This window comes from Rhineura floridana, chromosome 6, assembly GCF_030035675.1.
Source record: "Rhineura floridana isolate rRhiFlo1 chromosome 6, rRhiFlo1.hap2, whole genome shotgun sequence".
NCBI classification, from domain to species: Eukaryota; Metazoa; Chordata; class Lepidosauria; order Squamata; family Rhineuridae; genus Rhineura; species Rhineura floridana.
Window position 1 is genome coordinate 75,257,734 of NC_084485.1, and position 25,778 is coordinate 75,283,511.

Sequence of the window (25,778 nt, forward strand, 5' to 3'; positions counted from 1 at the left end):
GGGAAAGGAGTGAATCAGGGTAGACAGGTCTATGAAGCGCACCGCTTTGGATGTGACCATCACATTAATAAAATGAGAAACAGATCACACCTCGTCTCAGTCTGGTTCCTTCGTCTCTGGGTCGGACAGCAGCCTTCACCGGCCCTCCTCAAGTGCTTTTGTCTGGCTAGAAGGGGCCTTGGACTGAGATCATTTGTCCTTGATGCTTAGACGGAGGATGGAGAGAGGTGTGTGTATAGAAACCTCTGACTTTTGCACAAGTAAGAGTCACATCCATTTCTCTGCTCACTTCTACATCTGGCCCTGCACACTCCTAGCATGTGGCCCCTAGAATGTTGTTCATGCGGGAATGCGGCCATTGGGCTGAAAAAGGTTCCCCACCTCTGGCATATACTGATGGTTCTGTAAGTATCATCATTCTGAGGACCTTCTTCATGTGCCCCCTTTGAGGGAGCTGTGGAGGGTGGCAACATGAAAATCAGCCTTTTCAGTGGTGACTCCCTGACTTTGGAAGGCCCTCCCCAGAGAGATGTGCCTGGTGCCATTGTTACCAACTTTTAGGTGCTAGACAGAGGTGTTCCTGTCCACCCACACCTTAATTGTAGTTATAGGGTATGATTATATCCAAGCCTATATTTGGTGTTTAACTTTAGTAGGGTGGGGTAGGATTTGTCCTTTTTATGTTATTGCACGAGTAGCACTTATAGTCAATTAATGTTATCTTGGGTGTTGAGATCATCACAGGGGGCCCTTTGGTAGTTCTGCCACCCTCAGAAGTTCGGGGGGAGATGGCCCAGGAGAGGGCATTCTCTGTGTCAGCCCCTAATCTGTGGAACTTCCTCCTCACTGAGGTGTGTCTGGCAACTTTGTACAACTTTCGGCGAATTCTGAAGATGTACCTCTTTACCCTGGCCTTCGACACCTGAGATGTATATTTTTAGGACCGAACCTATTTTCTGTGATGTTGTTTAGGGTTTTTTTTAACTGTTTTTAATTGAGTTTCAAATTGTTGTAACCTGCCCTGGGACCTTTGAGTGAAGGGAGGGTGGTGGTGGTGGTAGCAGTAGTAGTAGTAATATTTTTGATGCACGTTAAAATTTGTATCACTGTAAGTCATTTTGTATCACTGTAAGTCATTCTGAGACATTTTTATAGTAAACAACAAATAAATGTAACTGTTACTACTACTATATAAATATAATAATTTCAATTTTCAATCCCTTTCCTAATGATCCCTAACATGAAAAAGGTAAATTCCAGAGGTGCTCACCTGGCTTCCCAATGCCAAGCATCATTGCTAAGAGGGGGAGGGGCAAGGTAGCAGGGAGCTTAGTGCAGGTGCAGTGGGGGAATCAATCTGCAGCTCCAGCTGCGCCCACACCACACCTCACCAAGTTCCCCACTGCTTTCCCCTTCCCCCTCTTGATAACTGGCAGCTCCACACTGTGGTGGGAAACCATGTGAACAATCCTGTGCTCTGCTGCCGGCTGCCACTGATGAATTCCATGTTAGGGATCACTAGAAAACAAAACTTCCAAAATAGTAATCACGCTTGGAAGACTGTGCTCAGTTCAGGTTGCTGCACCTCAAAAAAAAGGATATAGTAGAGCTGGAAAATGTGTAGATAAGGGCAACCAAAATGACTGGAGCAGCTCCCCTATAAGGAAAGTTTCCAACATTTGGGGCTATTTAGTTTAGAAAAAGATGAGTAATGGGGGACATGACAGAGACATATAAACAGTGGAGACTGGTGGCTCCGATGTCAGTGGGGCAGTGAATCCACTCCGAGTTTTAGTCTGAACTTTCAAGGAACTGTCCAAGGTGAAGTGCCTTAATAAGCTCCTTGAAAGTTTGGACTACACCCTGGAGCAGATTTACTGCCTCACTGACATCAGAGCCACCAGTCTCCACTGTGTATAAAAGTATGCATGGGGTGGAGAAAGTGGACGGAGATTTTTTTCCCCTCTCTGTCTCATAATACTAGGGTCATCCATTGAAGGTGAAGGGAGGAAGAATCTGTGTAGACATAAGGAAGTACTACTTCACGCAGCAGATAGTTGAACTATGTAATTCACTCCCACAAGATGTGTAGTAGTGATGACAACCACCAATTTACACAGCTTCAAAAGAGGATTAGACAAATTAATAGACGATAAAGCTGTCAGTGGCTACTAAACACAATGGCTATATAGGGTCAGAGGCGCCAGGGCAGCTGCTTGGGGACAAAAGCAAGAGAGGGCCATTGCCTTCATGCCTTGCATCTGGTTGGCCACTGTGAATAACAAGGTGCTGGTCTAGACAGACCTTCGGTTTGATCCAGCAGGAGGACTCTTCTGCTATTCCATGTGGGGAAACCCCATAGTCATACAAATCTACGGAGAGCTGGTCTAGCTGTAGGATGGGATTCCTACCCCTCTGTCTGTATTGTTTGGTAGCTCTCATCATGTGAATCCTGCCTGTCATATAGGAAAGAAGAGAGGGGAACTCCCTGTGTTGAGTTCTACAAAATGATACGGCTAGAACAGGGTGGGCAATTCACCCCAGGACTGCTGATTCTGTGTCAAGAACAGCTTCATGCTTGGAAATGGAGTAGAACCAGGACCGTTTCTCGTGCTTCCATCAAAGTAAATGTTTCTCCTCCTCCTGGCTAAATAGGTGACACCACTCCTTGTTGCAAATGGCTCTTAGCGTGTGGGCCTCAGAACCTGTTAGTCAGGGTTTGTGCCTTGTCTGTTTGGGGTAGGAGCGCAGAGACAATGCCATATCCTTTGAAGAAAAAAAGTAATGTCCGATTTGTACAGCAAGATTCTCTATCCACTCTCTCCATACCTAAAAGCTCTTGTCTCTTCCTGCTTAGCAACTACTGCTAAAGTAGCCTGTGGAGCTCAGCTGGATAAGAAGGGACTGTCTATCACTGCACTGGAGGGATCTGTTGGCAAGCAGCTGTTGATCTCTGTTAGGTAACAACCTTTCCAGATGTTTGCATTGGCTCTAACCAAGCACAGATGTTAAACTGGGCATAACTTTCTCTTCACAGCAGGGAGGAGTTCTTCATATTTATTTACTATCTGCTCCTCTTAGCAGGGTTGTAAGGGAGAGAGGGCTTTATACCCAGCTCTGCTACTGGCCACAGAACCATCCGACATGTTACACCAAATGAGGTGGTGGGCTGTGAGAGTTCTGGACTACAGCCCTCACCCCAACGTGCTAGATCATTATATTTAGGAAACATTTTTAAATGCCCCTCCCCATAAAATTCTCACAGAGGATTTCAGAACCGGCATGTAAGAAAGAACAGCAGAACCGTCAGCTCTGGGTATGCATGTTTATGATGGCATCAAATGAGTCCCTGTAAGTCTACCTCCAGTGGCAGGGGTAATAAGTTGGCAGATTCCAGGCCTCACCCTAAAATGTCAACAGCTTCCAGCTTCATTACAGCCCCTTTCAGGAAGGCTGGGATACCAGGCTATTTCTTTGGGGTCTGAGAAGGCCTGCTTTTTGAACATTGAGAAGCCCATTTCCAGCCCAGCTGGTTATTATAAGGCCATTGTAATGTTAGAATTGTGTGCCTTAGTTTGTTTTCCTCTTGATTGGGGAATCAAAAGGAATTCCTTTTTCCTTTTATGTCATGTCCTTCTTGTGCCGTGAGGGCAGGGGCTGCGTCATTTTTGACATGTCACCCACTCTGGGAGCATTTGTGGCTGAAGAATGGGATATAAATGCTTTGAATATATAATAAGTAGATAAAAATATATTTTTGTAGTAAGCTAGCTCATCAGGGCAAGGACAACACTAATCCTTTTTTTTTTTGCAGATGTACTATCACTAATCTATTCCATACCAAAAGTTGGAGCCTTTAAAAAAATGGAATCTCCAACTGGCAGTCTGAAGTGGTTGGCCCAGAATTTGACTGCTTCATTCTGCACAATGCTTGTCTACCAGTTTTTACAGCACCCTGGCTTAAATGTTTTGCTGTGTCTAAAAGACCCAACTGAACCTCAATGTTTTGCTACTTTACATTTACATATATGTGTGTGTGTGTGTGTGTGTGTGTGTGTGTAAATTAATATTCAGTGGTGTGTGAGGCTGAGCAAACATCTTACACTCCCTGTGCCTAAAATGTTTCAAGCAGTAAAACAGGGAGAGTGCTGCTGCAATATTTTCACTATCCATGGATATTGCAGATAGATTTGTCTTTGGCTGGTAGTTGCAAAGGCAGCTAAGGGGGTTAAATGTTCTCCAGTAGTCAGAAACTTTTAAGACTGTGCCTTACAAATGGCTTGGGCTTCTCAGGAGTTTCTGAACAAATTAGGATGAGGTGGCAGTGGGTATGCTAGCTAATTAGGATAGGTAATATCTTAGGTATAAATGCAAATGCTGGGTGACTTTGGGCCAGTCACAGTCTCTCAGCCTAACCTACCTCACAGGGTTATTGTGAGGATAAAATGGAGAGGTGGGAGAACCATGTACAGCTTCTTGGAGGAAAGTTGGGATATAAATGTAATAATGTAATATAGCCGATCTGGCATGTATAACAGAGACCTGGGTGGGTGAGCAGGGAGGAGTCAGTCTCTCCCAGCTATGTCTGCCAGGGGACCTGGTTCAGCATCAGGGTAGACGTGAGGGTTGGGGACGGGGGGTGCTGTGGTCTGTAGGAGCTTCATCTCCCTCTGCAAGCACCCTGTCCATGTGACTGGAGTGTTTGCACCTTATGTTGGGTCAGCGGGACAGACTGGGGATTCTGTTGGTGTACTGCCCACCTCCTGCTCAACAGACTCCCTAGCTGAGCTGACGGAGGTGGTCTCGGGTGTACTGTTGAGATCCCCCTGACTGTTGGTTCTGGGGGATGTCAACATCCATGCCGAGGCCACCTTATCCAGGGCGGCTCAGGATTTCATGGTTTCCATGACAACCATGGGACTGTCCCAACATGCCATTGGCCCAACACATGTAGCAGGACATACTGTAGACTTGGTTTTTGCAACTGGACATAGAGATGGTGATCTGAATGTGGGGGGCCTTACATCAGTCCCTCTGTCATGGACAAATCACTGTTTGCTGAAGTTTAGACTTACAGTGGCTTTTCCCCTCTGCAAGGATAGGGGACCTATTAAGTTGGTCCACCCCCAGAGACTAATGGATCCAGATGGTTTCCAAAGGGCTGTGGGGAGTTTTCTGGCTGATGGGGCTGGCACTCCTGTAGAAACCCTGGTTGAACTGTGGAATACAGAGATGACCTGGGCGGTTGACATGATTGCTCCTGAGCTTCCTCTCCTGTGTAGAGCTCGTATGGCTCCATGGTATACCCCAGAGCTGAGAGCGATGAAACAATATAGGAGATGGCTTGAGTGCTGATGGAGACGAACTCCTGGTGGATGCAATTACACACTGGCAAGTGCCAATGGTAAGCTGTGTTTAGGGGCAGTGAGGGCAGAAAAAAAAACAATATTTTGCTGCCACTATCAAATCATCAATCTGCCACCCAGCGGAGCTCTTCAGAATTGTCTGGGGGCTATTACATGCTGGCCCCAAGGACATGGTAGAACCATCTGAGGCCCTCTGTAATGAATTTGCTAGGCACTTCCAGGATAAAATCTTCAGTATCCGCCTGGACTTATACTCCAGTGTTATAGCAGGTGAATTAAGTGGGGTATGCAGAGTGCAGCCTTGTCCCGATTTCTTGGATGAGTTTAAGTTGGTACACCTTGAGGGCGTTGACAAGGTGCTTGGACAGGTTCGTGCAACCACTTCTGTGCTGGATCCTTGCCCTTCTTGGCTAATAAAAGCTAGCAGGGATGGAACAGCCAGCTGGGCCAGGGAAGGGATTAATGCCTCTCTGTGAGAAGGGGTGGTCCCTGACTGCCTGAAAGAGGCGGTAGTGAGACCACTCCTGAAGAGACCCTCCCTGGACCCAGAAAATCTTAATAACTATAGGCCAGTAGCAAATGTTCCATTCCTGGGCAAGGTCCTTGAACAAGTGGTGGCAGGCCAGCTCCAGACACTCTTGGATGAGACCACCTGGATCCATTTCAGTCAGGTTTCAGGCCTGGTTCTAGCATGGAAACAGCCTTGGTTGCCCTGTATGATGACCTCTGTCGGGAGAGAGACAGGGGGAGTGTGACTCTGTTGATTCTCCTTGATCTCTCAGCGGCTTTCGATACTATCGACCATGGTATCCTTCTGGGAAGACTGGCTGAGTTGGGAGCGGGAGGGACTGCATTGCGGTGGTTCCACTCCTACTTGGTGGGTCGGCTCCAGAAGGTGGTGCTTGGGGAACATTGCTCAGCACCCTCAACTGTCCAGTATGGAGTTCCGCAGGGGTCAGTTCTGTCCCCCATACTGTTCAACATCTACATGAAACCATTGGGTGCGGTCATACAGAGATTTGGAGTGCATTGCCATCAGTATGCTGATGACACGCAGCTCTATTGTGAGGCTGTCAGTGTGCTGAACCAGTGCCTGACTGCGACAATGGACTGGATGAGGGCTAATAAAGTGAGGCTCAATCCAGACAAGACTGAGGTGCTGCTAGTGGGTGGTTCTTCTGACCGGATAGTGGATGTCCAACCTGTCCTGGATGGGGTTGCACTCCCCCTGAAGGAGCATGTGCTTAGCTGGGGGGTTCTCCTAAAACCATCTCTGTCACCTGAGGATCAGGTAGCCACGGTGGCAAGGAATGCCTTCTATCAACTTCGGGTGGTGGCCCAGCTACGCCCCTATCTGGACAGAGATAACCTGGCTTCAGTTGTCCATGCTGTGGTAACCTCCAAGTTAGATTACTGCAATGCGCTCTATGTGGGGCTGCCTTTGAAGATGGTTCAGAAACTGCAGCTTGTGCAAAATGCAGCGGCCAGATTGGTAACAGGGACCAGATGGTTCGAACATATAAAACCGATTCTAGCCCTCTTGCATTGGCTGCCTGTATGTTTCCGAGTTTGATTGAAGGTGCTGGTTTTAACCTATAAAGACTTATACCGCTTAGGACCACAATATCTGATGGAATGCCTCTCCTGACATGAACCCACCTGTACACTACGCTCAACATCCAAGGCCCTCCTCTGGGTGCCTACTCTGAGGTAACCTCGTAGGATGGCAACAAGGGACAGGGCCTTCTCAGTGGTGGCTCCCAAATTATGGAATGATCTCCTTGACAAGGTGTGCCTGGCGCCAACACTGTTATCTTTTCGGCGCCAGGTCAAGACTTTCCTCTTCTCCCAAGCATTTCAGCATGTGTTTAAAAAAATTTTTTAATTGTGTTTTTAAATTGTTTTTTGTGTTTAAAAAATTGTATATTTGTTTTTAATGTTTTTAATTGCTGTAAACCGCCCAGAGAGCAGTAAGTACATGGAACTGAAACAGCCTTGGTCGCCCTGGTGGATGATATGAGGAGGGCGTTGGATAGAGGAGAATATACCTTCCTCATCCTCCTGGATCTCTCAGCGGCTTTTGATACCGTCGACCATGGTATCCTTTTAGATCGTCTGGGGGGATTGGGAATTGGGGGCACTGTTTTACGATGGCTCCGTTCCTATCTCTCAGACAGACATCAACAGGTGGCATTAGGGGATTAGGTTTCAGACCCTTGGCCTCTCAATTGTGGAGTGCCACAGGGATCTATCCTCTCCCCCATGCTATTCAACATCTATGTAAAGCCACTGGGAGCCATCATCAGGAGATTTGGGCTGCAGTGTCACCAATATGTGGATGACACTCAGCTCTATCTCTCATTCAAGTCCTCACCAGAGTTGGCTGTGGATACCATGTCCAAATGCCTGGATTCCATAAGTGAATGGATGGAAAGGAATAGGCTGAACTGAACCCCGACAAGACCGAGGTGTTGCTCGTGGGAGATAAGAGAAGGTTGGGAGACATAGACCTGGTGTTTAATGGAGTAAGATTACCCCTGAAAGACCAGGTCCGCAGCTTTGGGGTCATTCTTGACTCCCAGCTGTCCATGGAGGCTCAGGTCTCGGCAGTGAGCCGGGCGGCTTGGTATCAATTACATCTGATACGGAGGCTGCAACCCTACCTTCCTGTTCATCTGCTCCCACGGGTGATACATGCCCTGGTCTGTTCTCGCTTAGACTACTGTAATGTGCTCTACGTGGGGTTACCCTTGAAGACGGTCCGGAAATTACAGCTGATACAGAATGCGGCGGCGCACTTGATTAAGAACAGCCGTCGCCGTGATCATATCACCCCGGTGTTAGTAGATCTACACTGGTTACCAGTTGTCTACCGGGCCCAATTCAAGGTGTTGGTGTTGACCTTTAAAGCCCTATACGGTTCCGGCCCAGTTTATCTGAAGGAGCACCTCCAGCATCACCAATTATGCCGCCTGACAAGATCAGCCACACAAGACCTTCTCTCGGTCCCATCAGCTAGGCTGGTGCGGACCAGAGAGAGGGCATTTTCTATTGTGGCCCCCACCCTCTGGAATTCCCTTCCTTTCGACCTTCGCCATACCCCCTCCCTGACAGGTTTCCACCGGGCCTTGAAGACCTGGCTATTCAGGCAGGCCTATGGGGTCTCCGGGGGTGGGTCAGTTTTTAATGTTGTTTAGTTTAATGTTGTTTAATTTTAATTATTGTAGTTTTGGTTTTATATTGTATTTTATTGTGGCAATGTACGCCTAGAGTGGCCGTTCAGTCGGTCAGATAGGCGACTCACAAATAAAATTTTATTATTATTATTATTGTTGTTGTTGTTGTTGTTGTTGTTGTTGTAAGTAAGTAAGTAACTAAGTAAGTAAGTAAGTAACTAACTAACTAACTAAAACAAACAAACAAACAAACAAACAAACATATTTACAGCTGACACTGGAAAAGCTGTCTAGATTCCTGATTCCCATTTTTCTTTGTGATGATGTCTTGCTCATGTTGGACAAAGCACCAGGCCTACCTATTGCTAAGCAAGCCAGAGATGTTGACCAATTTCCAGTGGGCGAGTACTCACTCCTGCAGTTGGCCTATACAAAGTGTCTTTCTATGTGATGATGACATCTCGGTTTGTCCTAATTTCAGAGCTGGGATTCAGAACTGGAAGCCTTTGCCAAAGACTATGCAATGAAATGCATTTGGGAACACAACAAGGAGCGGGGCCGGCGAGGCGAGAACCTCTTTGCTATGTCTGGCAATCTGGATTTGAAGACAGCAGTGGAAAACTGGTACAGTGAGTACCAGTATTACAATATGACCACATCAACCTGTGAAGAGGGGCAGATGTGTGGTCACTATACACAGGTAACTGATGACATCACCTTGCGGGGAGCTTAGGGCAAAGCCTGGGAAATGGATCTAGCCACGATGGCTATGTTCTACCTCCACTGTCGGAAGCAATATGCCTCTGAATGCCAGGTGCTGGGAATCACAAGTGTGTAGAGTGCTGTTGTGCTCAGGACCTGCTTTGGGGCTTGCTAAAGGTATCTGGTTAGCCACTAAGAGACCAGGATGCTGGATTAGATGGGCCACTGGCCTGATCCAGCAGGCTTTTCTTATGTATACCCCCATGCCATTACTAAAACAGACTGCATTGTGATGGGGCTCCATTGTTTTAAGTGCCATAAACCTTGGTTAGCAGCTGAAGGGCTTCTTGGCGTCAGTTTTAATCCACAGGCAAGACAGCAGAGTATAAAATTACCTAACTACACCACTGCTCTTGGGAAGCACCTATGGGTATTTCTAAGCAACAGAAAAATCCAGTTTGTTTTTTCTAATGCTATACTACAGCTAGTTTTATAATATCTATTGGGCTCCTGCTGGGAGGAAGGGCGGGATGTAAATCAAATAATAAATAAATAAAACAAATAAATAATATCCAATCCTCATGCAATGGGAATTCTTTCCCATAAAGAGCACCTGTTGCCACCATTGCTGTTCCAAGGACTAGGTGTTCTTTTTCTTTTTAAAAGAGCATAGATGTACACACTGGTACTGATGTGCATAGTACATATTGTAACTTTTAGCTGCTCCAGGGACTGGGAGTTCTTCTTTTTCTTTTTAAAAGAGCATGGGTGTACACCCTGATACTATGTACATAGTACATATTGAAACTTATAACAAGGAAAGCATCCCCTTCCCTTAGTTATGCCTCCTGCATACTAAGGCTAGTGGGGAGACATCAGCCCCTTTCCCTGTCCAACTTCCCATTGATCCTGCAAGTTGTAGTTGCTGGAAACCTCATTTGCCCACCCCTTTTCCTGGAAAAGCTCATGTCCCCATTGATATTGTTGCTCAGTAGAAGGAGATGAGATTTGCTTCTATGACCTCCATCTCTAAAACAGTGTGGGTGCACTAGGGCTACAGCAGGACAGCACACCAGATAGATAGACAGATGAAATGGGGAGCATGTATGTCTTTTATCTTAAGTGATTAATTGTAGAATAGAAAAATGGTTGGCAGGTGATGTAGAGAGAGAGAGATGGGGTTGCAATCTCTCATCACCCACCTACTGGAGAGAGGCAGGACTAAACATTACCAACCAATGTCACCTCCCAGTGATGATTGTATTATGTTAATTCACACCTGAACTGCACTATCATTGCAGCAATGGAAGCTCATAAAATCACTACTAATGAGAAAATTTAAAAACATGCTCAACAACAAGGGTCAAGATGTAGGACAAACCAGGAAAGCAATGCATTGAGAAGGAAAAAAAGATGATCTGGATTGTCTGCAATATTTGAATGGACAAATGGTGTCAATGTGAGCGTTAAAGGCTAGGGCGGTATCTGTCAGCTCTTTTTCTGTCTGGAATAGCGAACAGAACTGGCTCTTTCTTACCGCTGTAGGTGGTCTGGGCAAACAGTGAGCGTGTTGGCTGCGGGACGGTGTTCTGTGAAACCCTGGAAGCTCTGAATGACACTGACTTGCATTTGGTCGTCTGCAACTATGAGCCCCCGTAAGTTTTCTTTTGCTGGGGCCGCGGATATGGTCTCCCATCCCTGAAGGACAATATTCCATGTGTTTTTGCCTGGCTGGAATGTGCCCTTGAACGATGATAATGCTTCTTGCTTGTCTGGATGGAGGATAGAGAGGTGTGTGTGTGTAGAAACTAGCCTACTGTTTCAAGACTTCCCTTTGTTGCACTGCCCACTTTTGCTTCTGGCCCCGCCCACCACTGACATGTGGCCCTCAGAAGGTTGCCAAGAAGGAAATGCGGTCCTTGGGTGGAAAAAGGTTCCCAAACCTTGTTAGATCAGGTAAGACTATTTGTTCATCAAGGCCAATATTGTCTGCTCTAACTGGCAGCAGCTCTCCCAAGTCTCAGACCTGCTTTTGGACACCCTTTTAACTGGGGATGCCAGGGTTTGAACTGGAGACCTTCTGCACGCAAAAATGTTTTTGGCCCCCACCATGGACTTCACTAATCGTCATCATCACCCTTAGGCTATGGCTGTGACTGTGCTGGCGTTTGTCCAAAGCAAGAGAGAATCATTGAAATGTGAAAAAAACCTCATATGTATATTGTGCATGTGTCACTGGTGCATATAGATCACACCCACACACCAGTCATGCAAAGAAATGGCCACCTATAGATCAATAACCCATAATGTATAAGGCAAGTTCGACAAAAAAAAAATCAAAAAGTCATCTACTGTGTGCAAAGAAAGAGTTATGACAATTCAGCTGAATCAATTGTTTACTTGTGCTGCTTGGAGTTCCACAGTTGTGCTTACAGTTGCGTCAGTCAATTCTGCTTTGGGGTAAACCATTCCAGAACAGAATGGCCCTGTTTAAAGAGGAACAAGGTGATGCAGAATATACGTGTTGCTCATGATGAACGGTAGATACCAGCATTGTGATTGAACCAGCAATTGTGCCTCTTTTGTGCTACAGAATGCACAGCTCAGCTGTGTGTCCAATATATATGTAATTTGCACAATGCTGCAGGTTGGCTTAGTTGCTTCTTGCAACCTGTGAATTATGCACTAATGCAAACATTGTATATGCAAGTGAATCCTCCTTGCCAGTTGTTAACTGATCATGAAAGAGGTAAGGGACTGATTCCAAGAAAAGCCTCAGGCATATATACCACCAAAGACTAGAGGATGACTCTGGTAGGTTTTTTTCCTCTGGTGGTATTATTTTTCTTTTCAAGTCAAATATACATTTCAAGAGAAGTAAATCATAGAAAATGTAAGGTCAACTGATACAGGATTGCCACCACTGCTAATCAGTAAGACTGGCTCTAAACACCCATATACAAAGGCGATAAAACTCTTGTGCTATTTGGTTGCGTATGTATCTTATTTTTATTCATTTATAACATTTATTACCCACTTTTCACTACCAGTAGTCCCCAAACAGGGTTCAATTTCTATAAAATACAGTAAAACATTATATCAATAAAACACATCAAAAACACCTTTTTAGGGAAGCTGATTGAGAGGGTTGTGGCGCAGCAATTGCAGATACTCTTGGATGAAACAAATTATCTTGACCCATCCCAGTCTGGGTTCAAGCCTGGTTATGGAACTGAATCGGCCTTAGTCACCCTGATTGATGACCTTTATCGGGAGAAGGACAGGGGGAGTGCAACCCTGTTATTCTTACTTGATCTCTCAGCGGCTTTTGACCATTGTATCCTTCTGGGCTGACTTGGTGAGATGGGTATTGGAGGCACTGTTTTACAGTGGTTCTGATCGTATCTCCAGGGTCCGTCTCAGAGAATAGCATTGGGTGACTGTCTTTTGGCCCTCTGGCAGTTGTGCTGTGGGGTGCCACAGGGTACCATGTTGTCCCCCATGCTGTTTAACATCTATATGAAGCCCTTGGGAGCAGTCATCAGGAGCTTTGGGGTGAGGTGTCAGCAGTATGCTGACGATACCCAGCTCTATTTCTCCGTAACATCTGAATTGGGAGAAGCCATGCAAGCCCAGGACCGCTGCCTGGACTCGGTGGTGGGCTGGATGAGGGCCATTAAACTGAGTCTGAATCCTAGCAAGACAGAGGCACTGTGGGTTGGTGGTTCCCAGGTTCAGATAACTGGTCAGTTGCCTGCTTTGGATGGGGTCATACTCCTTCTGAAAGAGCAGGTCCATAGCCTGGGGGGGTTCCTGGATCCATCTTTGTCGCTAGAGGCCCAGGTGACCTCCTTCGCTGGGAGTGCCTTTTACCAGCTTTGGATGGTAAGACAGCTGCGGCCGTTTCTGGACCGGGATAGTCTGACCACTGTTGTCCACGTACCGGTAACCTCCACGCTGGATTACTGGAATGTGCTCTATGTGAGGCTGCCCTTGAGGTTGATCTGGAAGCTGCAGCTGGTGCAAAATGCAGCAGCGAAGGGCAGGGTATTGCCAACATGTCACCCCGCTGCTGAAAGAATTGCGCTGGCTGCCCATTTGCTACTGGACCAAGTTCAAGGTTCTAGTTTTGGCGTACAAAGCCCATACAGCTCGGGACCAGGATACCTGAAAGACCGTCTTACCCCTTATATACCCAGTCGATCACTGTGCTCTGCAGGTGAGGGCCTCCTGCAGATACCACCTTATCAGGAGGTTCATTCTGCAAAATATAGGAAACGGACTTTTAGTGTGGCAGCACCTACCCTGTGGAATTTCCTCCCCTTAAATATTAGGCAGGCGCCAATCTCTGCTATCTTTTTGGCGCCTTTTGAAGACTTTCCTCTTTCAACAAGCCTTTTAAGTTGAGACCTATCCCAGTCTGCATCTGTGTTAAAATTGCTTGTTAATATGTTTTTTTTTAATAATATGTTTTTAACCCTTTTTTAAAATATGTTTTTAAAGCTTTTTAAAAAAAATGTTTTTAATGTTGTTTTGTTTTAATGTATTTCAAGGTCTGTTTTTATTATGTTTTAAAGTGTTTTTAGCATTTCTGTTTGCTGCCCTGGGCTCCTGCAGGGAGGAAGGGTGAGATATAAATCAAATAAATAAATAAATAAATAAATAAATAAATAAATAAAAATAAACAGAATCATCATACACATTTAACAGTGAGGTGGCCAAATTCAACCAAAGGCCTGGTTGAACAGGTGAGTCTTTAGCTGGGGCTGAAAGCTCAGAAAAGTCTGCCCCAACCATATCTGAGAGGGAAGGGGGCATTCAATAATCAGGGTTCCTGTAGCAAGAATGTCTCCTCTTGCGGTGCTGCATACGGAATGACTGACGACAGCAGCACCAACACACAAGCATCCTTCGAAATCGGCACTTCTCTGAATTTTGCAGTGCAGTTCTCCAGTCAAGTAATGTGTACACAAATGCACATACTAGGGTTAAGTGTGCATAAAAATGCATATATTAATGAAAATACCATGCAAAACGGCTTTGTATATAACTGAAGGTTGCTTTACAAAAATTTGTATATTAGGCAAAATTAAAGGTGCATATATTAAAATAAACTTGCACAAAAATGCTATTGGATTTTCATGAGGACTTTTTTTTTTTAAATGGCTTGGTAGCATATTGACAGCCAGTACAATTCCTTCAGAACCCGGTGTAATATGTTCTTGGCATGCTGTTCCATTTAACAGCCTAGCTGCAGAAGTTTGCTAATTGCTTACCATTTGTGGGGTTATAATTCCTTGTGTGTATAATGAGGAGCCAATGTAGTGCCCTTCAGATGTTGCTGGAGTCCAGTTCCCATCAGCACCAGCCAGCATGGCCAATGGTCAGGAATGAAGGGAGTTGTGGTCCAGCAGCATCTGGAGGGCACCATGCTGGCTACCCCTGATCAGCAATGATCACTAACAACTACTTGGGTTTCATTGTACATATACAATATGTACAATAGGGGCTAACAGTTTTATAAATATACAGGATGATGAAGAGTAGAAGTTTTTTCCTTATAGATCTACTTCAGGAATCAACCTTGGTTAAACTACAGTTACTCTTTGGGGCGGTTTTTGGATTAATTCCAGACGTTGCAGAGCTGTGATGCTGCCATTTCTGAGAACAGAGTCAAATTGGTCAGTATGTTCCCTGACCCTCACTATGAAATAATGGTATAGAATAGTGGTCCAATTTAAGAACATAAGAAGAGCCTGCTAGATCAGGCCAGTGGCCCATCTAGTCCAGCATCCTGTTCTCTCAGAGTCAAACCAGATGCTTATGGGAAGCCCACAAGCAGGTCTTGAGTGCAAGAGCACTCCCCTGTCCTGCAGTTTCCAGCAACTAATATTCAGATGCATGCTGTCTCTGCTGTGGAAGCAGAGTATAGCCATCGTGGCTAGTAGCCATTAATAGCCTTATCTTCCATGTATTTGTCTAATCTTTTAAATTTCGCTGTCAAAACCATGTAGTCTTAAACAAACAAATATTTTAAGATCACTTTTCAGGGTAAAAAGCACTCTGAAGTTGGCTTACATAAAAGCATAAAACTACAATAAACAATTTCAATAAATACCATAGTTTTAAATAGTTAACAAAATCCACAAGAAGTCCAGCCAAGCAGTTGCTAAAACTAATCCAATAAAGATTTAAAATGAATTGTTCTTTAATAGTGTCAGCTTGAATCTTGGAGATAATGTTGTATTCTACGGTATTTTAATTTTTTAATTTATGCATTTATATCCCACTTTCCTACCATTCAAAGCTGCCAACTTCCAAATAAAAATCCAAAAAAAGAAAAGAATTAGAACACACATATGTTAAATCAACTATCAGAATACAAAGTCATGAACCAAGAGAAAGATAATCAAACTGACTTTACTGCCCATCTTGAAAGTCCTATATGAAGAGAGCAGTTGTTTTCTTTTAACAATCCTTTTAAGCCTGTAGAGACAGGCTTAAGTAGGCATGTATATTTAGTCCACAGTCAGAACATCAGGCTACACCAGAAAAGGCCTTCTTTTGTCCCCTAATGTATCTTAACAGCTGGTATAGCACAGTGGGGAGGAGAGCCTGGCTGGGAGTCCAGAGTCTGTGAGTTCAAATCCCCACTTGTGTCTCCTGGGTGTCAAGGGCCAGCTAAAGATCACCTCCGCAGTGAGTGGCTCAGGGGTTATGTGCCCTGCTACCTGTGAAGCCGTGGGCAAGCTGCATAGTCCCAAGGAGCCCAGTTGCCCCCCAGCTGGCAGTTGCAGACAAGGAAGGGGCTGGCTTGTGCAGCTGTGGCAAGCTGAGCAGGCCCTAGCCAGCTGGGGAGGACTAGCCTCAGAGGGAGGCAATGGTAAAGCCCCTCTGAATACCGCTTACCATGAACACCCTATTCATAGGGTTGGCATAAGTCAGGATCAACTTGAAGGCAGTCCATTTCCATTTCAATGTATCTTACTTTTTGAAGTCTGGAAATTCTGAATAGGGACTCCTTGTGGCAGATCTTGGTGGATAAGTGTGCATGTGCGTGTATAGGGGGGCAGGTTATGGAGAGAGGCACTGGAATGGTCCACCCAAGTCACTGCTGTTCATCTTTGGGATATTGTTTATAAGATGCATTATTGTTAGCTTGCAAAGTTAGCAAAAATTATGAAAAAAGTAAAATTATGGGGGTTGGTGGTGGCAGGGCGTAGCAGGGGAGAGGGAAGAGAGGATAATTTAAAAATGGAGGTCACCTAATGCTTTTGAACTCCTCCACAGGTGTTTAGCTCCACAAATACGTGAATGGAGATATCAGACGGCTTAATTGTTGGGAACGTCAGGGGTTAAGGACAAGGATGAGCTGAAGTCCAGGAACTGCAGCTAATGAAAGAGCAGAAATGAGAAGGGAGGGACAACACTGTTAAGCCACTGCATCAATGGAATGCACGTCTTGAGGAAAGAGCAAAAAGCAGAGTATGAGGAAGATGGTGTGCATGCCACGTTGAAGAAGACAAGAAGGCAGAGGGAAATCCACATGAGATAGATAAGAGACGGTGAAAAGATCAAGAGTGGCCAAGGCAGCAAGTCCAGGAGTTGAGTCAAAGGTGGAAGTTAGGGGAGAAGAAAGGGGAGCTATCTAGCCAAGTAGAACAGGAGGCAAGAAGTAGCCTCCAGTCTTCTTCATAATGCCTTCTTGCTGTAGAATCTAGGTACCAAACAGGCACCAAATAGCTGATGCCCTTTGGCACTCAAAGCAGCCTACTGGCCTCCCTGGCCATGTGCTAATGCTGCTGAGCTGGCCACTCTCCATATTCCAGATGAAGCTGCTGGAGGAAAGTACCCTCGGCAAAAATCAGCCAAGGCAAAGGGAAGCAAGAACGTAGTGTTCTCTGGTGCAGCTGTTAATATGGGGGAAAGACCCAATTTTATTAAATAATTATTTGCATCATGCCAAAACTCTCCTTCTGTATTTTATTTCTTTAGTTTTAAATTTATATCTGGCCGTCCCTCCCAAAGGGAGCCTTTCCTTAGGGAAATGTCTAGTGCTTTTGAGTCACATGTAGGTCTTTTAATCTCCAGGGGGAATGTAAAAGGACGCAAACCATATAAGGAAGGAGCTCCATGTTCCATGTGCCCAGATGGCTATTTCTGTAAGGATTCTCTCTGTGGTAAGTGAATGGAGCTGGAGGAATCAGCTTCTCTGATGTGAATGCAGATGAGGCAGAGTGTTCCTTATTTGAACCCAAATTAGTGCCACTCAAGATTACTGTGAAATAAATTTCCACTGGCTGACAGGTGCAGATTATCTGGCCATGTGGGAGTTTAGTGATCTTCCTTGGCAGCCTTCACCCAATCATTATCCTTGTCAAATCTATTCTCTTGCAGAAGGAGCAGTAAATCCCTTCCTCCCTCTTGTTTTGTGGCTTTGCCAAGGATGGACAAAGATGGTTGAAGGCATAGTTTTCCTTCCAGATGCAAACACCTGTCTCTTTGCCTAAGTGCAACCACCACCACTAGACACAAGGGGTTGCCTTCATCCACATTCATCCACTTCCTGTCCCAGGGTAATGATAATATGTTTCAAACAACTGTTTATAGAGAGACTGCTTTTCTTTTCCATGTTCCAGTACTAAAACATGGCACTCATTAGTTTAGATACATTCATGCAGAGTGTTTGCGCACCCCCCAAGTTCATGCATGCTAGAGCTTTTAGCCCACACTGGTCCCCAGATAAATGGTTATGTCACTCCATGCAGACTTAGAGGGCAAAAGTGTCTACCATCATGAATGATCTGAAGTTGGCTGTAGAGAGGAGACTGGCTCTTCAACAGTGGGAGATTTGGATTCTGCGTCTATGAGACATGTCTAGAGCCAACTTCAGATCATTAATGATCTGATGTGTTTGGTTCTCATTTTGGTGCTTGAGACAAAACAACTACAACCACAACCAGGCAAACCCAAATGACTCCTTCATGGTAGTAAAAATGTAAGACACCCAATAATTGACCATTGGCTGCCCCTTCACAGTACACCATCTGAGACAGACTCCTCACCCTGCCTAATGGTAGGGCTGGCCCTGGAAGCCATGCCATTCATTTAATGCATACTGTCTCAACTTGGGATTGCTTGTGTCTTGATTGCTATATGCCACTTCACCAGGTTGTGCCCTAGAGATTTTTGCACCTTTGGCAGAAAATTCAAATGATATTCCAGCCCCTGTTGTGAATGAATGTATGGCAATGTGCTGCCTTTTAATGACATCCAGAATCTGCTGCCTGAGATATACTGGCCAGACTCAGTTTCAAAGTAGGGCTAACGCTGCATATATGAAAGCAAAACATCAGCTTTCAACTCTGATAGATCTTCTGGGAGGAGGGTGTGACTTTGTGGATGTGTTTGCTGACGGTTCTGCTAATTTCTCTGTTTTCCACCAGAATCCAATGTTGACGTTGGAGAAACCACCACATCCCCTATGCCCACAGGCATGGAGCCAACTGTTGACCTGACTGCTGCAAGCCCAGCTTTGCAAAGCACCCCAGCAGGTTCAGCACCAGAAAGTCCCCAAACTGTCATAGACGCAGAATCCAAATCCACCACTGTTGAAGGGCCAGTCTCCTCTCTAGAGCCAACTTCAGACCAGGACCTTACAGTACCTCCAGAATTACAGACAAACTCAGATGGGGCTGTTTCCTCTTTGCTGACAACAGGAATTATGTCTCTCCTGGACTTGACTCTTAGTCCTGCCTCCCCAGAAACAAGAACTAAACAAGCCACTTCCTCAGAATTTCCTTCATCTACACCCAAAGCCAACATGAAGCATTTTGAGCCACCTCTAACTCCCCTCCCACCAGTGCACTCTACCCCAAAGTCACCCTCCATCCCTAAACCACCCTCCATCCCTAAACCCCCTTCTAAGGCTAAACCTTCACCCAGCCCTAAACCTCTCTCAATCCCTAAGCATCCCTTGTTCTCTAAGCTACCTGCCCCAAAGAAGCCTTCCATCTCTAAAACACCCGCACGCCATCGCTTGTCAGCTTACTCCAAAGCAATAAAAAGGCACAGTGATGCTGTTCAGGCCTCTGTAGACAAGGCAGCTGTTCAGGCTTCTGCAGGTAAGGCATCTGCAATGTCTGTCTGCCTGCCCTGCCTTGGATGTAAACAAATTAGCCAACCGGAAGAAATAAAGACTGCACTTAAAGAGCTGACTTTCCGATACCCCTATGCACCATGCTTTTCCCCTCTTCCCCGATGGCAGAGGCATAGCAAGTGCAGTTCGTGTGGGCACACTTGGGGCAATGCACTTAGGAAGAACAGGCCTTATTGGCTCAACAGTTTATAGCAGTACTTAATCCAATATATTTATATGTGTATGTTTGTCCATGTTCATGCATGTGTATTTTCCTTTCTGAACTTTTTGTGAGTTTGTCTGTTTACTGGGAATAGCACTGTAGCAAGTCCAGTGGCTGAAAATTCTGTAGACTGTAGTACAAAGGTTGCCTAAACAAGGGGGATTGCAACAATGCTCTAGGGGATTGTTGGGAAATGTAATTTATTTCCGCAGCCCCATGTTTTATCCAGATCAGGAATGTGGGGCATATCTGATTTCCTTTCCTACTTTCCTTCCCTGTAAGCTTTGCTAGAATCAAAGTGTAGTAGTACCAGAGCCTAAGCATGGCAGACTATTACACGTGGAGGACTCCACAATTATCAATATCATCCTCCCTCTATCTGTGCACTGCATCACTGATGAGGGCCATATTTATTTGCAGGGCTATGTCTGCTAGCCTTTCCCAGACTTCCTATTCTTCTTGTAAGTTGGGGACAAGGAATTCCATGCCCTCACTGCATTTTTCATTGTCAACCCATTCTTTGACCAAAAATGCTTGTAAAAACCTGGTTCTTGAAAATTTGGATGATGCAAAAACCTTGATCTTGAAAACAGAACAAGCTATGCAAGTTAAGTAAATACATGCAAATCTACTGAATCTTTTTAGCTGATTCCAAAAGACGAATGTGTGTTTTCTTGGTATAGACTCAGGCTTTGTGCCCCAGAATTTATCAAATTGATCATGCCCATTAGAAATGTAAGGCGAACTGATATGGCTTGTTTGTAAGGAGTGATGCGGAGAAAATGAATGACTGATTAGGGAGACTGATGTGAGCCTCTATAGAAACATTTGTGTGCAAGAGCAACATTAATACATAAGGTGGATGTGGATGAAATATTTGTGTATGAAAGTGAAGTGACAGCCTCTGTATGTGTGTTTGGTAGGTCTTCAACTCTCAATTATGGAAGATCTTTCTTCCATCAGAACTCTACATCACAAAGTATTTTGATCAAGCAGCATTATTAGGCGCCTGCTAGCCTGTTCACTTGTTCTGGGCCATATAGGTATTGATAACGTTAGTCCCCTCTCTCCACCATTATTGTCACTCCTTCTACCTCCTGACAGGAATATAGGAAGCTGCCTTATACCCAGAGCTTGGAAAAGTTACTGTTTAAAACTACAGCTCCCATCAGCCCCAGCCAGCATGGCCACTGGATTGGGCTGATGGGAGTTGTAGTTCAAAAAAGTAACTTTTCCAAGCTCTGCTTATACCAAATCAGGCTATTGGTCCATCTAGCTCAGTATTGTCTACACACTGATCAGTAGCAGCTCTCCAGAGTTTTAGATGGGGACATTCCCAGCCCTATCTGGAGATTTGGTGGGAATAACTTGGGACCTGATGCATGCAAAGCAGATGATCCACCACTGAGCTATGGCCCTTCCCCTTCAGAGGGCTTGTTTGCATAGGCCAGCTTTGCATATCAGGGATCTGTATTAGGCTGGATATCCACTTTAACTGCATCTTTAGCTTTGTACACGTGCTTTAGTTGCATGATGTATCCCTTCTTGTTTCTGTTACATGGAACCAGGGCAGGTCCCCCCTCTCCTGAGCTGATCTGTGATATCTCTTAGGTTTTTTAAAAAAAAATACAATCAGATGCCAGCGGTACTGAAGATCTGCTGATTGACCCACCCGGGAAACATTCTGAGCAATCCATACTTTCAGACAGCAGCTGTTTTTGCTGTCCTCTTTTTTTGTTCCTGGGTACTCCCATTCTGATAAGACTTCTCCTCTAAAGGCTGCTTTGTACTTAAATTTGCTCCTGTTTTCCATTCTATTATGATGGCCATGGTTTGTTACATCATCCTGCTGTGTTTGGGGTGCAAGTAAGATAAAGAAAGGTGACACTCTCCTATGGGTCTTCTTACTCACCCTGACCATCTGTGGCCACTAGTTAGAATATAAATGTAGGAAGCTGCCCTATATCAGGTCAGATTATCTATATCAGGCCAGATTATCTAGCCCAGAACTATATCCTTGGACTAGCAGTGGTGCTCAGATAAGTCTTTCGTATCACCTGCTACCTGATTATTATTTTTAATGGAGATGCCAGGATTGAACCTAACATTTTCTGCATGCAAAGCATGTGATATACTCTAAAGAAGGGTATGATCACTCTCAATAAAAATGCCTGGAATATCTGCCAGAGCACCTACTTCTTGACAACTAGCCTCAAGTGTGACAGTATGAGTGTGTGTGTGCATATGTAAATGAAGGAGGTGGAATCATTTATATAACTCTGATTCACACAGCCATTTTTAACAGTTGCTACTATTGGTTGAAACATGATTGTGTGAGACATGGCTTCTTGAAGTTCAGCAAATTGACAGAGCTTTCTTATCATGAGTGCTGTGCAATATACAAAAATGTGTTGCTTGATAACTGACTAGCATCTCAGCCAGGTGTGTAAATAGGCTTTCAGCTTATCCCTAAGTTCAACCTGAACTACTTGACAATACTGGAATGCAATAGTATGCATATTTAGTTGGATGTATACTCCACCAATTTCAACTTAGCTTGCTTTCCGAGTAATTGTACACAGAGCCATTTATGCTGTCGTAGCTACAGCACCATTATTTGCTTGGCTATTTTGGTCTACAGAGTCTGTCTCTCATTTGCAGCCCCCTAAAGCAAAGGCAAGGACCCTATGGCTTTCCAGATGTTGTTGGACTCCAACTCCAATCAGCCCCAGACAGCATGGCCAATGGTCAGGGAGAATGGGAACTGTAGTCCAGCAACAACTGGAGAGCCACAGGTCCCCCTTCTCTTCCCTAAAAAAAGATTACTAGCAAGGTCAATGTGCTGACAAAACTAACTCTCTAGTAGCTGAAATGACACATGGATGAGTTTTTCACCAACTGTGTACTCAAACCATGCATTAGGTTTGTCCTGGGTCATTGTGCTATATTGATATTATCTGTAGCTGGTATATTAGAGTCAAACAAAGAAGAATAATTTAAGACAATATAATAAATCAGGATAAAAATGGCAAATATTACTATTATACCCTTGTGTACAAAATATTACAACAAGATAGAACTTCTCAACACAATAATAGTTGAGAAATGCAACACTATAAAGTGTTTATTCAGATTTATGAGTTAAAACATTGCTGTATTTAATTGTCATATTTTGTACATGGGGATTTTTTATTTTTGTCAAATTTGCTGGTTTGGGGCTTATATATCACTACCAGCTCACATTGCTACATCCTGATATGGGTCATACCACCACCACTGATTTGTGATAATGTGCTGCTGCATCACCCACTCTACCCCATCCTATACACCAGGGCTTCCAGTACAGTCATTCATAGGAGTAAGACCAGGGACCAATATTACTCCTGTTCACTTCCTTCCTGTAATTCTATAGGCTGTAATCTGCGCTACTGTCTTCATTCTGAGAGCAATATGACTAAGCTATCCAGTATCCTTGTGGTCCTAACCCTTTCCTGTTGTATCTAAGGGAGACCGAACAATGCAGGGCTGGGGAACTTGTGGCCCTCTAGATGTTGTTGGACTCCATGTCCCATCAACCCAAGCCAGCATGGTCAATGTTCAGAGACTATTGGAGCTGTGATCCAGCAATATCTGGAAGGCCATGGGTTAGCCCCCCCTCCCACTTCGATGGCTTATTTTGAGTTTGAAAGTGTAACTGAAACATTACAAATGCCAGTTTCTTTCAGATATGTCTAGAATGTCAGGCCCTAAGTCCTGCTCATCAGGTTTGCTTTGCCTGTTGCACACATTCCATCCCACTCAACAAAACAAGGTGTGCTGGTTTCCAAAATACCTTGGGGGGTGACTATGTAATATTTTGATATGTATTTCTCAAAGTTGGGGAGATATTTACTAACCACATACAAGTGAATTGCATCCTGGATGGCTCATGAAAAGATATAAAGTGGTTTTCTTCAAAGGCCAAGCCAGATCAAACTGGCTCTAGTCTATGAAGAACAGAGGCCAACCTGATGGACAATTACATCCATCATACACCACATCCAGGTTTCTTTTCTCTGTGTATTGCTGTTTGATTCTTGCATTTTACTATTCCAGGAATGAGGTGCTAATCACATGACAAACCACAGCTGGCCTAGCTAAGGTCCAGTTGAAGGTGCCACCTGAATATCTGAAGATGTGGTAATAGAGTTGCGGAGAAGGGGGAGACTTTCTAAATGGCTCAATGAACTCGCATTACAAAAGCCATGTTTTTTAACACACCTGGAAAGACCTGCTAATAATAAAGGCTCCTCTAAAAGCCACTGGTCTGGAAAATGCATTGTTTTTGTTTTGTTGGATGGCTGACATATTCCCTTGTGTATGCATTGCTATGGCAGTTTTGAAAAGGAGGATTTGAGGGAGAGAAGCAACCTAAGAGGCTTTACTTACAATTCACATACATCAGCCTGTCCTGAATATCAGTGGAGGAGAGGGCATTGGGATGAAATCTCAGGCATGTATAAACTGCAGCTGCTACAAATACATTCTAGAACACTGAGCAGCTGCAGTTAACACAGGCCTGGGATTTCATCCTACGCTGGCTTCTCCCCATGGTTTGCTCCTCTGTAATACAGATGGTGGTAATGGAGTGATCCATTCAGATTACATACCAGAAAATCATGAGATGGTCTAAGCACCACATTAGTCCCACTTTCTTTGTTCACTTCACAGATGCAATTTCAAATGCCCACAGATTTGGTTACTGTGAAATAAAGGATGCTATGTGATATGCAATACGATGAAACAGTATAAACTCATATTGGTTTTAGTTAATACCATTTTGTTTATAGTCACAGCTTCACCTGCAGAGAACTGTGGTTTTATTTGGAGAGTGTCCTGTGAAAGCACCATAACCCCTCATGGCACTACAATTCCCAGAGTTCTTTTGTAAAAGGTAATGCCTATGTCTGTGGTGTGGAGACACTCCCAGAATAATTTTCCTAATTTATTTATTACAAAGTTATTATACAATATTAGCGTTTGCACAGAAATACATAAAGGTTGTCTGGTGTCTGATGTTCACGAAGCCCAGGGAAAGTGCTTAAAGGTTTCACATTTTTTGTTAGACGTTAGAATTGTCTAGATCAGAGCTGGGGAATCGGTCCCCCTGCAGATGCCACTGGACTACCACTCTGATCATTCTTGAACATTGGCCATGTTGGCTGAGGCATAACATGGGGAGGGCATCATGGTGGCTGTCCATGATCTATTCTAGACAAATACCATTGTGAACAAAGTCATATATGCAACATATTCACATTATACATTGGCACGAGCAGGATATTTCAGCACAGGACTTGAGTGTGCTTTTTTTGTTGTTCAGCAAAGTAAATGGTTTCTGTTGTAGTTATGGATGATAACCGAGAAAGCAGCAGTTGCAGAGAGGGGAGGGTTTCCCATTGGTCAAAAGCAGATGATGGTCTGAATATATTTGGGTCTTGGGGAGCAATAGGAGGTGAGGAGGGTCAACCACTCTTTTAGACTATTTTCTGCATCAATGCTATGCCAGAAAGCAAGGCATAAAACTTTCCCAAGATGAGCTGGGTTGCCTGCATTGCTGCCACCACCACTGCTGAGGGTAGCTGAGAAGGAGAGGGTGTACCTTGCTCCCTGTACATGGACAAGTAGTGCAGGTAATACAACCACCAACATGTAAGCCACAGATCAAGGAATGCTATAGATCCTTTTCTACTAACTAGCATCCTGGCCTTAGAGGTTGCCTTGATACACAGGTATTCGGGTAACATGCAAGTGTGCACCCTCACAGTTACAGCAGCCCAGCTGTTCTGGAGAATTTGGGTAGTCAGAATTTCCTTACTGAAAACTATAGGCCACTGGCTATTCCCACCCTACCCCCCATCATTTGTTCAGATGAGAGTGGAAAGAATAAATGAGCACTTGAATCCTATACTGTATAAAGGCAGTAGGGATGGGCAATAAATTTGATTCACTTTGCTTTTGAAGCTTAATCTATCAAATTTGCACTTTCTGAAACAATATGAGAACTGAAACAGCCATCCTTCAAAATTCTCACTTATTCAAATTTTGCAGTGAGTTCACCAACCAAACAATGTTTACAAAAATGCATGTTTGGGGAAAGTGTGCATTAAAATGAATATATGAATGAAAATAAC

At 44.5% G+C, this 25,778-nt stretch overlaps 1 protein-coding gene across 1 annotated transcript in view; it reads left to right on the plus strand.

The window, feature by feature from the left end:
* The window catches only part of PI16 (peptidase inhibitor 16), a 38,854-nt gene extending 16,224 nt beyond the window's left edge, over nt 1-22,630 (plus strand). Inside the window, exons 2-5 of the mRNA XM_061632458.1 lie at nt 9,024-9,242; nt 10,790-10,899; nt 17,336-17,424; nt 18,691-22,630. Coding sequence (XP_061488442.1) covers nt 9,024-9,242; nt 10,790-10,899; nt 17,336-17,424; nt 18,691-19,595 — 1,323 coding nt within the window. The 3' untranslated portion in view covers nt 19,596-22,630. The remainder of the gene's footprint in view (nt 1-9,023; nt 9,243-10,789; nt 10,900-17,335; nt 17,425-18,690) is intronic.
* Nucleotides 22,631-25,778: the final 3,148 nt, after the last annotated feature.